The sequence below is a fragment of the Aotus nancymaae genome, unplaced genomic scaffold (assembly GCF_030222135.1).
Source record: "Aotus nancymaae isolate 86718 unplaced genomic scaffold, 86718_ANA_hifiasm-v0.15.2.pri h1tg000002l, whole genome shotgun sequence".
Lineage (NCBI taxonomy): Eukaryota > Metazoa > Chordata > Mammalia > Primates > Aotidae > Aotus > Aotus nancymaae.
This window is the reverse complement of record NW_026988413.1, coordinates 582,603-595,681: the sequence shown is the minus strand read 5'-3', so window position 1 is coordinate 595,681 and position 13,079 is coordinate 582,603. Positions and strand designations below refer to the sequence as shown.

General features: G+C 39.2%; 1 protein-coding gene across 1 annotated transcript in view; it reads right to left on the bottom strand.

Moving 5' to 3' along the window:
* Positions 1–13,079, bottom strand: part of NCAPG2 (non-SMC condensin II complex subunit G2) — an 83,518-nt gene that overhangs the window by 57,346 nt on the left and 13,093 nt on the right. Inside the window, exons 3-8 of the mRNA XM_064366991.1 lie at positions 8,334–8,522; positions 7,846–7,960; positions 5,918–6,072; positions 5,157–5,291; positions 2,795–2,889; positions 1,628–1,697 (exon numbers count right to left, since the gene is read on the bottom strand). Coding sequence (XP_064223061.1) covers positions 1,628–1,697; positions 2,795–2,889; positions 5,157–5,291; positions 5,918–6,072; positions 7,846–7,960; positions 8,334–8,522 — 759 coding nt within the window. The remainder of the gene's footprint in view (positions 1–1,627; positions 1,698–2,794; positions 2,890–5,156; positions 5,292–5,917; positions 6,073–7,845; positions 7,961–8,333; positions 8,523–13,079) is intronic.

Below are 13,079 nucleotides of genomic sequence, written 5' to 3'. Positions count from 1 at the left end.
CCACATTTTTGAGAAATGAATAAAGTAGTATATAGAAATGAAATGTCAGGTCTGGAATTTGCCTGAAAATCTTAAAGAGAGGGAGAGCAGAAAGGAAGGGAGTGAGACTGAGAAATACATGTTGTTGGTATCAATTTTGTATACATCTAGTCAAATAGTTTTTATTTTGTTTATTTTTTGTAGAGACAGGATCTCGCCATATTGGTCAGGCTGGTCTCAAACTCTTGATCTCAGATGATCCACCTGCCTCAGCCTCCCAAAGCGCTGGGATTAGAGGTGTGAGCCACCATGACTGGCCTCTTTTTTATTTTCTAGAAGTCAGTGATAAACCTTGGCAATATAAATCAAGTGTAAGTTGTGCAGAGGAGCAGAGAGGATAGAAGTAAACTCCAGACGTGGGGCAGCCTCTGTCCACCCTGCAAGTGCCTCCCTCTGCCCATCAGTGCAGGGTCTGCTCTCCAAAGAGGAATGAAAAGTCAAGATAGAACACAGGGTTGTGAGAGGCTCCTTTCTGACTTAGAGTAAAAATTTTATTCTCAGAGAAAAAGAAAAATGATTGAAAACCTAGTGTAAGAAAAATATAATGGAAAACAAAGACATGTTTTTTGTCCAAAAGGATGTCTGGATGTTGAGTTGGGTTTGTGGATTACACAGCCCTATCTTCATAACATAAATACTACATAGTCACCAGAGTTACCCGTAGTCAAAGAAAATATCTTCAAATTCTCGAAAATAATGTAACTAAAAGAGGTGACTTGAAGCTCCTGAATAGCACTAACCAATAGAAATTGAATGCAAGCCACAGAGGCGATTTTAAATGTTCTAGTGGCTGCATTAAAAACAGACAAAACAAACAGGAAAAATTATTTTAGTATTACACAGTCATTCGTTGGTATCCATAGGGGATCAATTCTAGGACCTCCCTTGGATGCCAGAGTCTGCAGATGCTCCAATTCCTCATATTAAGTGGAGTAGTATCTGCATATAACCTACGCACATCTCCTGCACACTTTAAATCATCTCTAGATTACTTATAATACTTAATACAATGTCAATGTTATGTAAATAGTTGTGACATTATATGTTTAGGGAGTGACGACAAGAAAAAAAAGGCTGTACATGTTAAGTACAGGTACATTTTTCTTCCCAAATATTTTCTGTCCTTGGTTGGCTGAATCCATGGATGCGAAACCCACAGACACAAAGGGTCAACTACATTTAGCCTGATACATCCAAACCACTATCATTTCAACATCTACTCAATATTTTTAAAAAGTACTGAGATACTTCATATTCTTCTTTTTCCATATCAAGTCTTTGAAATCTGGTATGTTTCCTACACTTACAACACATCTCGATTTGGACTGGCCACATCCCAAATGCCCAGTGACCACACGTGGTTGGAAAGATCAGGGCCAGAGCTCCCTCCCAGCTGACAGAGCACAGTCCTACCACCCACAAACCACAGATCTTAGCAAGCGACTGGACTGCCCATCAAATAGATTTTCATTATTTGGCTTTATTTTGACAGAGTACATAAACACAGATCTTAACCCTTCTTTGACTACTTATTTAGTAACTAAATTATAATACAAATAAGTATTAACATTTAATAAAATGAAAATACCTCCAGTATTTTCCCTGAAGCCTTTTTCCAAGCTCTGAAATAAATTTCTGCGATGTATACCATCAAAGACCTATTTAAAAAGATCAAAATAGTTTTAATGCAAATTTAAAGAATTATACTTCCAAAATGTATCATTTCAGCTCCTCTCTAACCATAGCAAAGAAGAAACTCAGATTAAACCAGTGCTTTGCAAATTATCTATAGAAATAGGTTATCTACATGCACAAAAAGTAGAAAATGGAAAAGGTTTTGGGAAGGAAAACCGAAGTGACAAACTATTTCCTCCTTCTCAGTCAAGGCTTACCCAGAACTTTATTAGTTTCTGTGAAACTACAAGTGTGTAAGTCCAATTCTAAAGTCAAAAATATTGAAATATAAACAAATTGTCGACTTGGAGTCATTTTGGACTTTTCATGCTATCAATTCCTCAGGTTCAAGAAGCCCTAAAATACCAGTACCAACTTAAGAATCATAGCTTTAGAAATCTATTAGTTCAATTCAAATATTGTGAAGATAAGGAAATATAAAAAAGCAATCTAGTACACAAAAGGAGCACTGTAACAGAGATCCAGAATCAAATCTCAACCTGGTACTTACACAGTTGCCTGACATTGGGAAAGTCAGTAACGAAAATCTACCTCAAAAGAGAGTTGTGAGGATTAAATTGTAAAATGCAGACTAAGCACTCAGCACCAGAGCAAATGAAGTACTTTGCCTTGTGCCTGGCAAATAGCAACATCCACCTGACATCACCATCATGTATGGAGTGACAGAGTCAGGACTGCAACGTTCCCTGCTGCTCCTGCAGAGTCCACAGGCTCTTCCAAGAAGCCACACAGGATAGGCCATGTTCAACCAAAAAGCACACATTGCATTCAAAGTACCATGGACATGGCTTTATTACGAGCAAGGCTAAGGTTCAACTGGAAACTATTTTAACTATTTAAAGAACTACCACGAATTAAAACCTTAATTTCAGTGGTCACCACTGGAAAAGAATGATTTCCTATAGAAGGAAAAATCTACCCAGTGATACAACAGTACATAATAAATAACATATTCCTAAAGCTTCCAATCTGTTACTATAACTTTAAAAAGTCAGAGCAAATGGAATCTTTCAAAACCAGATGAAGACAGCACAAAATCTTAATTACCTTTAATACTTACTTTTGTAATCCCTGTAACTGGTTTTTAATGGTCCCATGGATCATTTTGATAAAGTTTATGTTCCAGTTGAAGAGAGAACTAAGAAATCTTCTTCCCTACAAATAAAAAAAGGGTATGTTTAAATTGCCACCAGATCAAAAGTTTCAAATAACAATTATTTGAACGTCTAGTAAGCTAAACATTGCTATTGCTAAGAAGAAGGCACATGTAATTATAACTGACAGCACGTGCACAAGTTGAACTGTTTGTGGGGCCTGCATAGCTGGGGGCCATACAAGCCTCCTCCCCCAGGACAAGCAGCCACTACACTGAGCACCTCTGTCCTCAAGGACCACAGGTGTAGAGAGGGAGACCATGGACAGTAACCGTGGGTCCATAAACATCTCATTCTGGCCCTGTCATGGATGGCTACATAATCTCAAATGAAAGAAAGCTTTAAGTCTAGCATAGGTGGGTGAGAATGGAGTTGAATATCTCAGTTTGTTTCACCTTCTCAGGTATTGATGATGTATTCATGTATGTAGTACACAATTTGTGATGTTTTATGTATATAGTACATAATACAGTACACAATATACTTGTAGTAGCATACATTACATGCATGCTACTAGATTATATATCTGAACCTAAAAAGAACGAATATTCACACTCTATAGAGTTCATAAAATACACCTATCAAAAATTCTCTCAGTGAATAGCACCTTTATCTCTTACCAGCACACCACTGCACAGAACTGGAATCCTACAGAAATGCAATACATTTTGACTCAAACCCAGGGTAAACAACAGGCAAGGTAAAAAAAAAAACCCAGTAATATTCACTGGAAGTAATCTGTCAGTGCAGTACAAGATGTTCATGGTTTACTCAGAATGACTGGAAACTGACTTGATCAAATTAATGATTGATTAGGAAACTAAGTTTAGATATCTTAAATTCAAAGGAGCACATCAATTTTTTAAAGACAGTAGGGGTTGTAATACATACATATATTTATGCATATGTTATATACCTGCACACATACATAACAAGTATGATTCATCAACTGCTTATGTGTAAGTCAACATGAAATAGTTTATTGTTTGAATCCATCATATTTCGGGACAATCCTGGAGACGTGTGGGGCACAGGCTGTGTCCAGCATCTTTGTAACAACGATGGCACACGGCAGCCCGCCCCAAGGGCTCTTAACCATCAGCACCTGGGCTGTGGTTTGATACCTATCACCTCATCTGTTTCTCACAGCAATCGTGTGAAGGAGTAACTTGCTCCTATTTTACAGAAGAAAACACTGAGGCTGAAAGGCCTGACCAAGAACAAACAAGGACCCCAGGAGCTGAAGGTCTCAGTTCCAATCATATGGCCCTTTGTCTAGCGGACTGCAGACGGCTCGCCAGTTCTGTCTCTGCCACTGAGCAGCTGTGAGACCTGGAGGAGATTTATTCTGTACCTCAGAGCTGGTCCTCCTCTTCCTCTGAAGACCTTCTCCACTTCCTTCAGGGAGGAGGGGTGACTTCCTCCTTCTGACTCAGATATGTACCTGCTGCATCACGAGCACCCAAAAGCAAAGGCTTGCTCTAGTCTCCACTGACCCCTGCCTGGGCATATAGCCAACACTCAGTAAACAACTGCAGAAGGTCCCTCACAGAAGAACTATGTGAGCCTCTCTGTAATTCTTAATTCTCTAGTAGTCATGTTAACAAAAGAAGATGAATTTTAATAATACATTTTATGTAAAGCAATATATCTAAAATATTGTCTATTATATTAAGTATAAAACAAAAATTGTTAATGAACTATTTTGTATTCATTTCTTTCTTCAAATCCATGTGTATTTTATACTTATGGCTAATCTCAGTTCAGATGGGCCCCATTTCAGGTGCTCAGTAGCCACATCTGGGAGTTGACCCTAGGACAGGTAGTGCAGCATCAGGCCAGAAGCCCCTCTGGATTTACAGGATGGGCAGAATAAAGAAATGGAGGATATTATGGGATGACACTTTTGAATATATGCCAATTAAAGTGGAATTAGGGCAGAAAGCCAGATCTCATTCATAGACAAGTGCTTTCTCAACCTTGTTTTTAATCATTCTTAATTTAAAATGCAATTATGGCTCCCCCAGGATTCACACAACCACCTGTTACCATCCAATTTAATGATGAAATAAGCAAAGACTTGTAAAATGTTTGCTCTAGTACTGCCGTGCAATAAAAATGATGTGCAGTAAATATAATAGCTCCTGGTAGCTAAGCTGACTTTCATGGCAACACCAAGTGTGGTACAAACAGGAACCATGTGAACACAGGAGAAACATCTATTAAGAAGTAGCTCACAAACAGACCAAAAAAGAAACACCTATTTACCTCTTCTTTCTTGATATAATTGATATTTATGAAGCACTCAAGTAACATATCTTTAATTTCTCTACTTTCCTCCAAATCATAATCAAAGCAATATAAAGCTTGATGGATACGCCAAAGCCGACATACGTCTGCACCCTAGGAATGGTACAAAAAATGTTATACTTTTTTTAATGAACAGTAAAGTCATTATTTCAAATCAAGTATATTTTGTATCATAAATAATGGTAATTCTAGTCGATTCATCAAAGATTAGAAAATGACAAATAAAAACAGATTTTAAAATTTGCAAATGCCACTTGTAGCTCTACAGAACATTTTTTTAAAACATAGGGGAAAAAAAATCAAAAATCCAGCAAGTTCAAGAACTTCCTCAATGATGAAGATATTACACATCTGAACTGTCCAGTGCAGTAGACATTAGCCTCACTTTGCTGTAGTCACTAAAATGTGACTAGTGCAACTGAGGAACTGAATTTGTAATTATTTTTAACTTGAAATTTGAATAGCCTTCTGTGGCTAGTGGCTACTACGTTGAGTAGCACAGGTTTAGAATGTTAGAAAGACATTTTAAAATAAAGTCTTAGGTAGGTGGTGTACTCCTGCAGTCCCAGCTACTCCAGAGGCTGAGGCAGGAGGACTGCTAGAGTCCAGGAGTTTGAGGCTGTAGTGAGCTATGATCATGCCAACCGCACTCCAGCTTGAGTAATGGAGAGAGACCCTGTCTCTAAAAAAAAAAAAAAATGAAAAGAAAGTGAGCATACTGTCTTAGTCTCCAGACTCCTCCTGAGTAACATGACAAAGGCTGTCTTTCCTGTGTCTTCCTTGGCAGGCAGGCCTTTCTCCCACCAGGTAACACACAAATCCTGAATAGAACTCTGTAGTTTTCGTTCAGACTCAGGTAATGCATATAAAATACCTAAAATACAGCACAGTAATTTTCCAATTAGTAGGGCAAATTCTTATTACTTCAGATTCAACAGAGTATTATGACTTTATATATTATTTAAAGCTTTGCTAAGCAAATAATATTAGTTTATGTTTAATTTCCCAAAGATTTATATACATTAATAATAAAACACAAATAATGTTAACTGAAAAGCTGTTTGACAATTATTATAAAAAGAGACTCAACAGACATAATAGAAAAAAATTTTTGGAACCAAAAGCCTCAGACAGATCATATTGCCCAAATCTCCAACTTTAGAAAGGCAGATGCTGAGGCTAACCAAGCCTCAGTGTCAACACCAATGGTAACCCTGTTAACGCCAGAGCCATGACAGGTCTACTGAGCAATAATCCACTACGATCCCTCAATGTGCTGACCTCAAATTTTGGCTCAGAGGTGAAAAACAGTAAAAGCAATTACCATAATGAATACAAAAACTACAGTGCTTTTATTAACAGAGAAGCTCAATAATTAATAATACTAATGCTCATAATCTGTAGGTATCTGAATGCCATTTCACGAATATAGCATTCCTGAATTAACTGGGAAGTTGATAGCAACTACAGTGTTAGCACTAATCATTTCACCAGTTATTTGCAGACTGTACAAATAAACTGATAGTAAAATTCACAAACCATTTAGGAGCTATTTTCATCCTGATTAGGGGTGACTTTTTAATAAGACACTGTATTCCAACTCAAGAATTCAGAATAAAACAATGTACTATGAAACAGATACATAAATCCAAGTGATGCTAAGAATGAGAAGGTTGATGAGAGAATTTGTCACATGAAATTAATTACACTTGTACAGCGAGGGATGAGGGCATGTGAAAATTTTTCTTAAATATCATCATTTTTACATCTTTTGTAAATAATTTTTATATTTTTCATTAACTTAGACTAATGTACCTCCTAAATTAATAAGTAGTTTTACAGTTTTGTTAAAACTTGAAAAGTACCATCATTTAAATTTCAGTATAGTAAAACTCCCCTAGGAGTCAACGATTACTCCTCAGATCATGTTCACAACATATTCAAAGAAAAAATTCAATGTCACAAATTCTTGGTTAAGTTGACACTATCTAGCAGTGGTAATCACACAATCAGGTATTTTCCTCTAAACAAGTTTTTGATCATTGGTCCAGTAAGTGAAAGACTTCCCTGGAAAACCTGTAAACAATAGCAGTTAGTTACTGAGTACTGCCCATCTCACCATCTGTAGCATCTGAATGGAGCTTAAATTAAACTAATTAGGCCAGACATGATGGCTCACGCCTGTAATCCCAGCACTTTGCCAGGGCAAGGTGGGAGGATCATTTGAACCCAGGAGTTTGAGACCAGCCTGAGCAACAGAGTGAGATCCTGTCTCTAACAAAAAACAAAAACAAACAGCATGTGCCTATGGTCCCAGCTACTCAGGAGGCTGAGGTGAGAGTATCGCTAGAGCCCAGAAGGTTAAGGCTACAGTGAGCTGGGATCATGCCACTGCACTCCAGCTTGGACAACAGAGCGAGATTCTGGCTCTAAAAAAAAAAAAAGAATAAATAAGTATTCAGGACAGCCCTTATGCAAGTATGCTCCTATTCTAACTGAAGAAAAAGAACTTGACTGCAAAGCTACACCTTTATATCACTTCTGCTACTGAATTTAACAATGCTCACGAAAACAACTAGCTTCCTTTTACAAAGCATCATTTCAACACCCGCTTTTAAATACACCATTTATAACAAAGTCAACTCACCATTTAATATAATAACACATTCCAGTAAGGCTTCGTAGTTCTCATTTTCATTTATTACAAATACAGAAGCAAGAATCACAGATGTAATTGCATAAATTATTTCTATGCTTTTTCTCTATAAATGAGAAACCAAAGCACGAGTGAATTAAAATCAACTTAAAATCAGTTTTTAGAAGAAATTTCAGTTACAAATTTCCTAAAAATCAAGTCACAATTCTAGCTTATTCTAAAAGAATTAAAGTTGAATACAAGTCAATCATCCTAAAAGAACAGCAATATTTAGTATTAGATTAATAACAGTAGGGTTGCAAAGTGAATAAGACTACAACAAACAGACCGAACTAAAATTCTTAACTTCTAACTTCAAAATTTGTTTTAATGTAAAATTCAGTGATACACAATGAACAGTTATTTTTTAACAAAAAAAAGAGAGAAAATGTTTCTCTATTGAAAAACAAATTTTTGAATTTTTGAAAAACAAATACTACCATTTTTGAGCCATGTTCTGTTTCCATATTATCTTCACCCTGGGCTTCCACTACCTGCCACCCATCCACTGGGCTTTCTAACAACACATCTGTCAATAAATCCTTCAGTCTTTGCCATAATTCTTCTTTCTGTTTCCTTGATAATTCATCCAGTAATTCATTTAGGCTGAAAGGATCAGAGGCCTCTTTCTGTAACATAAATAGCAAGTGTCACATTTCAAATACAAAAAAATTAATTATATCCTTTCCATAATGTCATTAAAAGTTTAAGTGTCAACTTCATTACAAGTTCAAGAGTTGGTTGCAGTATTCAAAACCCACTCCTAAAAGGGAAGAAGCAGGGGGATTCTCCACCTATTCTTTTCTAGTATCCTAATCTTTGGAGTTTAAAGTTTCACCCACTCAGCAAAACCTCCCCTAAATGGGACCCAAATGTCCACCATCTCCAAACTCAGAATTAGATTACAAAAGCAGGCTAAAGTTCAGTAACAATGGCAATAATAATACCGTGGCCACGGATTCCAGTCCCATGTGGGCCCTTGACACCACCTCCTACTCATCCCTCAATATCATTCTCTCCCACTAGCCAACAAGATTATTTCAGATCTCCCCCCAAAACCCTCTAAACCCATTTCCTCTTAGTGAGATGACCTCATCTACTCTTTGATGGAGCGAATAGAGGCCCTCATCAAAAGGGCATAGAATCCAGTTAAAGGGACTCCCTGTAGCCAAATTTGGGATAACATGAGCACCAAACAGTGACAGTGATGAATTATAACCAATTGAATAAAATAAGAATCAACGAGGCCGGGCGCGGTGGCTCACGCCTATAATCCCAGCACTTTGGGAGGCCAAGGCGGGTGGATCACGAGGTCAAGAGATCGAGACCATCCTGGTCAACAAGGTGAAACCCCGTCTCTACTAAAAATACAAAAATTAGCTGGGCACGGTGGTGCGTGCCTGTAATCCCAACTACTTGGGAGGCTGAGGCAGGAGAATTGCCTGAACCCAGGAGGCGGAGGTTGCAGTGAGCCAAGACCGCGCCATTGCACTCCAGCCTGGGTAACAAGAGCGAAACTCCGTCTCAAAAAAAATAAAGATAAATAAAAATAAATAAAATAAAAAAATAAGAATCAACGAGGCTAAGCGAGGCACTCCGGGAGAAAGGGCTGCAGTGAGCTGTGACTGTACCATTGCACTCTACCCTGGGCAACGTAGCAGGAGCCTGTCACTAAAGAGAAAAAAATCAAGGAGGGCATACTGATGATAAAGATCAAATCATTAATTAATAGCACCTGCACGCTCTAGAATGTCAGCGAATAACGGGGTTAGAAAATCCCAGTTTTATAGCCATCACAATAATTATGGACTCTGGCAAGAATTATCAGAAGATGCTAAAACAAGTGGGCAGAAGCCTGGTGAGCAGCAGGACGTTACGATGTCACCACTTTCCCACAGAGGAAGGCTCCCAGAAGAGACCTGGTGGACACCTACCCATACCGGGACGGACAGACCACGCCATGCACTTCCTGTCTTGACAGCACCGAGGACCTAACACTGTTAAGCAGTTCCTGACAAAATGCACACTAAAATTTAATAAGACCCTCAACAGATGCAAAACGAACGCTATGCCACAAAACAGCCACTCACACTCTTCAAATCTATCAGAGTCATACAAAACACAGTAAGATGGAGAAACTAGAGTAAAGATATCTCATAAGCCCTCCATCCCTCCCTCTCCCTCTCTTCCTGCTCTCCTAGCCCCTCACCTGCCCTGGTGTTTGTTTTCTCCTCTTAGCACTCCTCCATCTTTCATCTAGCTCTTTTTCTGCCTCTACTTATTCACTTTTATCTCCTCTCTTCCCTCGTTTCCTTGACCCTCCTCCCCTTCACTTCTCCTCTCCCTTTTCTTTAGCCCTTTGCCTGTCAATCATGTGCAAACACAGACCAGCTCTCAAATGTTTGACCTTAGACAGTATCTTGATCTGCCTATAGACAAGACATTCAATCATGAACAGCTGAATAATTCTTTATGCCTCAATTATGCAAAAACAATAAGTTAATGACCCACTTAAGTCCATTAATGGTAATTTTCCAGTACATTAATGGACAGTTTTGGTGCTGGGGTCCTAGCCTGGGTAACAGACTACAGCTGCTGTGTTCAAAGATGAAGATGTTCTTTCTATTCAGGGCAAACTGGTGACTGAAGGTGACCAGTGAAATGACCGGGCTGATTCATGATGCTTACATGAGGAAATATTAGTTGACTGATGTAACTATTTTAGTTACTGATGTAACTAAAATATTAGTTGATTGATGAGGAAATATTAGTTGATGATTAGTTAGGGCACAGAGATGAATCAGATCCCACCCTGCCCTGAATAAGCTCACAGTCTAGGTGCAAGAATAACACCCAACAGACTGTTAAAATCTATTAGAGGTATATGCTAAAGGGTATAGTCTAAAGGAAGAGAAATAGCTGCCCATCCACCTGTGCAACAAACTAGGATGGGCTGCTAACTCCTTCCTGAAAAATCAACCCTGAAGAAATGAGAGTGAGACAGGTTTCAGTAACAAACAATAGCAACAAAATGAGACACACACCCAGCTTCACTGAAGGCTGTTTGGAGCTGGGGATGCGAGGAATGAGTGGCTGTTGCCCAGGACAGAAGAGAGCTGGCTGGAAGGGCAAGGAAAGGATGAGGGACAAAAGCTGTTCAGCCTCTCCCCAGAGTGGCCTTGGGGTGGTCATTGCCTGGCACTGCCACATTAGCAGTGACAGCCCAGGCCTCTAGGGCCATAGGACACTGGGCAAAGGCAGGGCAACACAAACGCCCACAGTTAGGAAGAGCACATGCAGACTAGGGAGCTGCCTGTGGGCATCCCTCCACAACCTCCTCTAGCACCAGGCTGCAGAGCTGTGCAGCCCTGTGCTGTACAAAGCATACGAGGCTGAGGGGCCCGTGGGGTGAAAATCCTGCAGGGCCTCACCTCGCTATGTGAGTGCCCTGGCCACCGGTGCCCAGCATGGGTGCCTTTTTGTAGTCTATATGCCCACAGGGAGCTATTCTCTTGTGATTGGCACAATGTGTATGAAGCAGGAGAAGTCTTATTGCATCATAAAAAAAACTTGGTAGCATAAAGCAACAATTTTACTGTATCTCATGACTCAGATGCTCACTCTTAGGGTCTCATGCCTGTGCTTAAGGTGGCAACTGGGTGTTGAATGTCTGGCACTTTGGTGCCCACTAATGAGGTCTCCCTCTGTAGTCTCATCCTCCAGCCTTTGTGTGTGGTCTCTCTCTCTCCAGCAGGGAGTGATCCTGAACATCTTACATGACAACCAGGGGCGCCAAAGAGAAGGAGAAGCTGCCAAATTTTCTGAAAGCCACTTCTTCAATATTCCGTCCATCAAAGTAGGCACAAGCCCAATCCAGATTCAAGAGGACAGGACATAGGCTGCAGAGGGTTATTTAACAGGATTATCTGCAATGTTAAATTTCCTGATTTTGAGGATTTTAATATGGTTATATAACAGAATATCTTTAATTTAGAAAAATACAAACTGAAATGTTTAGAAATAAAGAGGCACAATGCCTACAACTGACTCGAGTGATTTAAAAAAATGTAAACACAAAGAATAATAAAGAAAATGTGGCAAGTGGTACCAACTGGTAAATCTGGGTATAGGTTATTCAGAGTATTCATGATTCCTTTGAATTTCTCTTCCAGCTTTTAACTTAGCAATTATTTCAACAGGAAAGAAATTACTTCTCCACCCTAACCCTGCCGCGCTCCTCCTCCTTAGTAAGTCCACACCCTTAGCTTCCCAAGTGTGCCCTGCCTCAGGGTCTCAGTCTTTCCCATTCCTTTTGTCTAGAATCTTCTTTTCCCAAATCTCTACACGGCCCATTTGGATCTCTGATCTTATCACCTAGTGATGTCATGGCTACCAAAACATCATAGTTTAAAAGATTAATCACTTTGTGGCAATGATTAATCTTTTAATCTTTTAAAGTTTGTGGCAATGTTGGTGTAAACAAACCTATTTTTTATCATTGCTTCCAAGTGTATTCCTTTTACATTGTTTTTTTAAGTTAACTGTAAACTAGCCTTAGGCAGCTGCTTCAAGAGAAATTCCTGAAGAAAACACTGTTATCATAGGAGACGATATGACAGCTGCATGTCTGTTATTGCCCTTGAAGACCTTCCACTAGGACAAGATGTTCAGGTGGAAGACAGTGATATTGACGATCCTGACTTGGTATAGGTTCATGCTAATGTATGTGTTTGTGCCTTAGTTTTTAACAAAAAAAGTTTAAAAAGTAAAAATAGATGGCCAGGCACAGTGGCTCACGCCTGTAATCCCAGCACTTTGGAAGGCCAAGGCAGGTGAATCACCTGAGGTCAGGAGTTTGAGACAAGCCCGATTAACATGGAGAAACCCCATCTCTACTAAAAATACAAAAATTAGCCAGGTGTGGTGGCGCATGCCTGTAGTCCCAGCTACTCGGGAGGCTGAGGCAAGAGAATCACTTGAATCCAGGAGGCAGAGGTCACGGTGAGCTGAAATTGTGCCACTGCACTCCAGCCTAGACAACAAGAGCAAAACTCTATCTAAAAAAATATATATATATATCTGGGTGATGAACTAATCTGTACAATAAACCCCGATGACACAAGATGACCTATGTAACAAACCTGCACATGTGCCCTGAATATAAAAGTTAAACTAAAATAAAGATT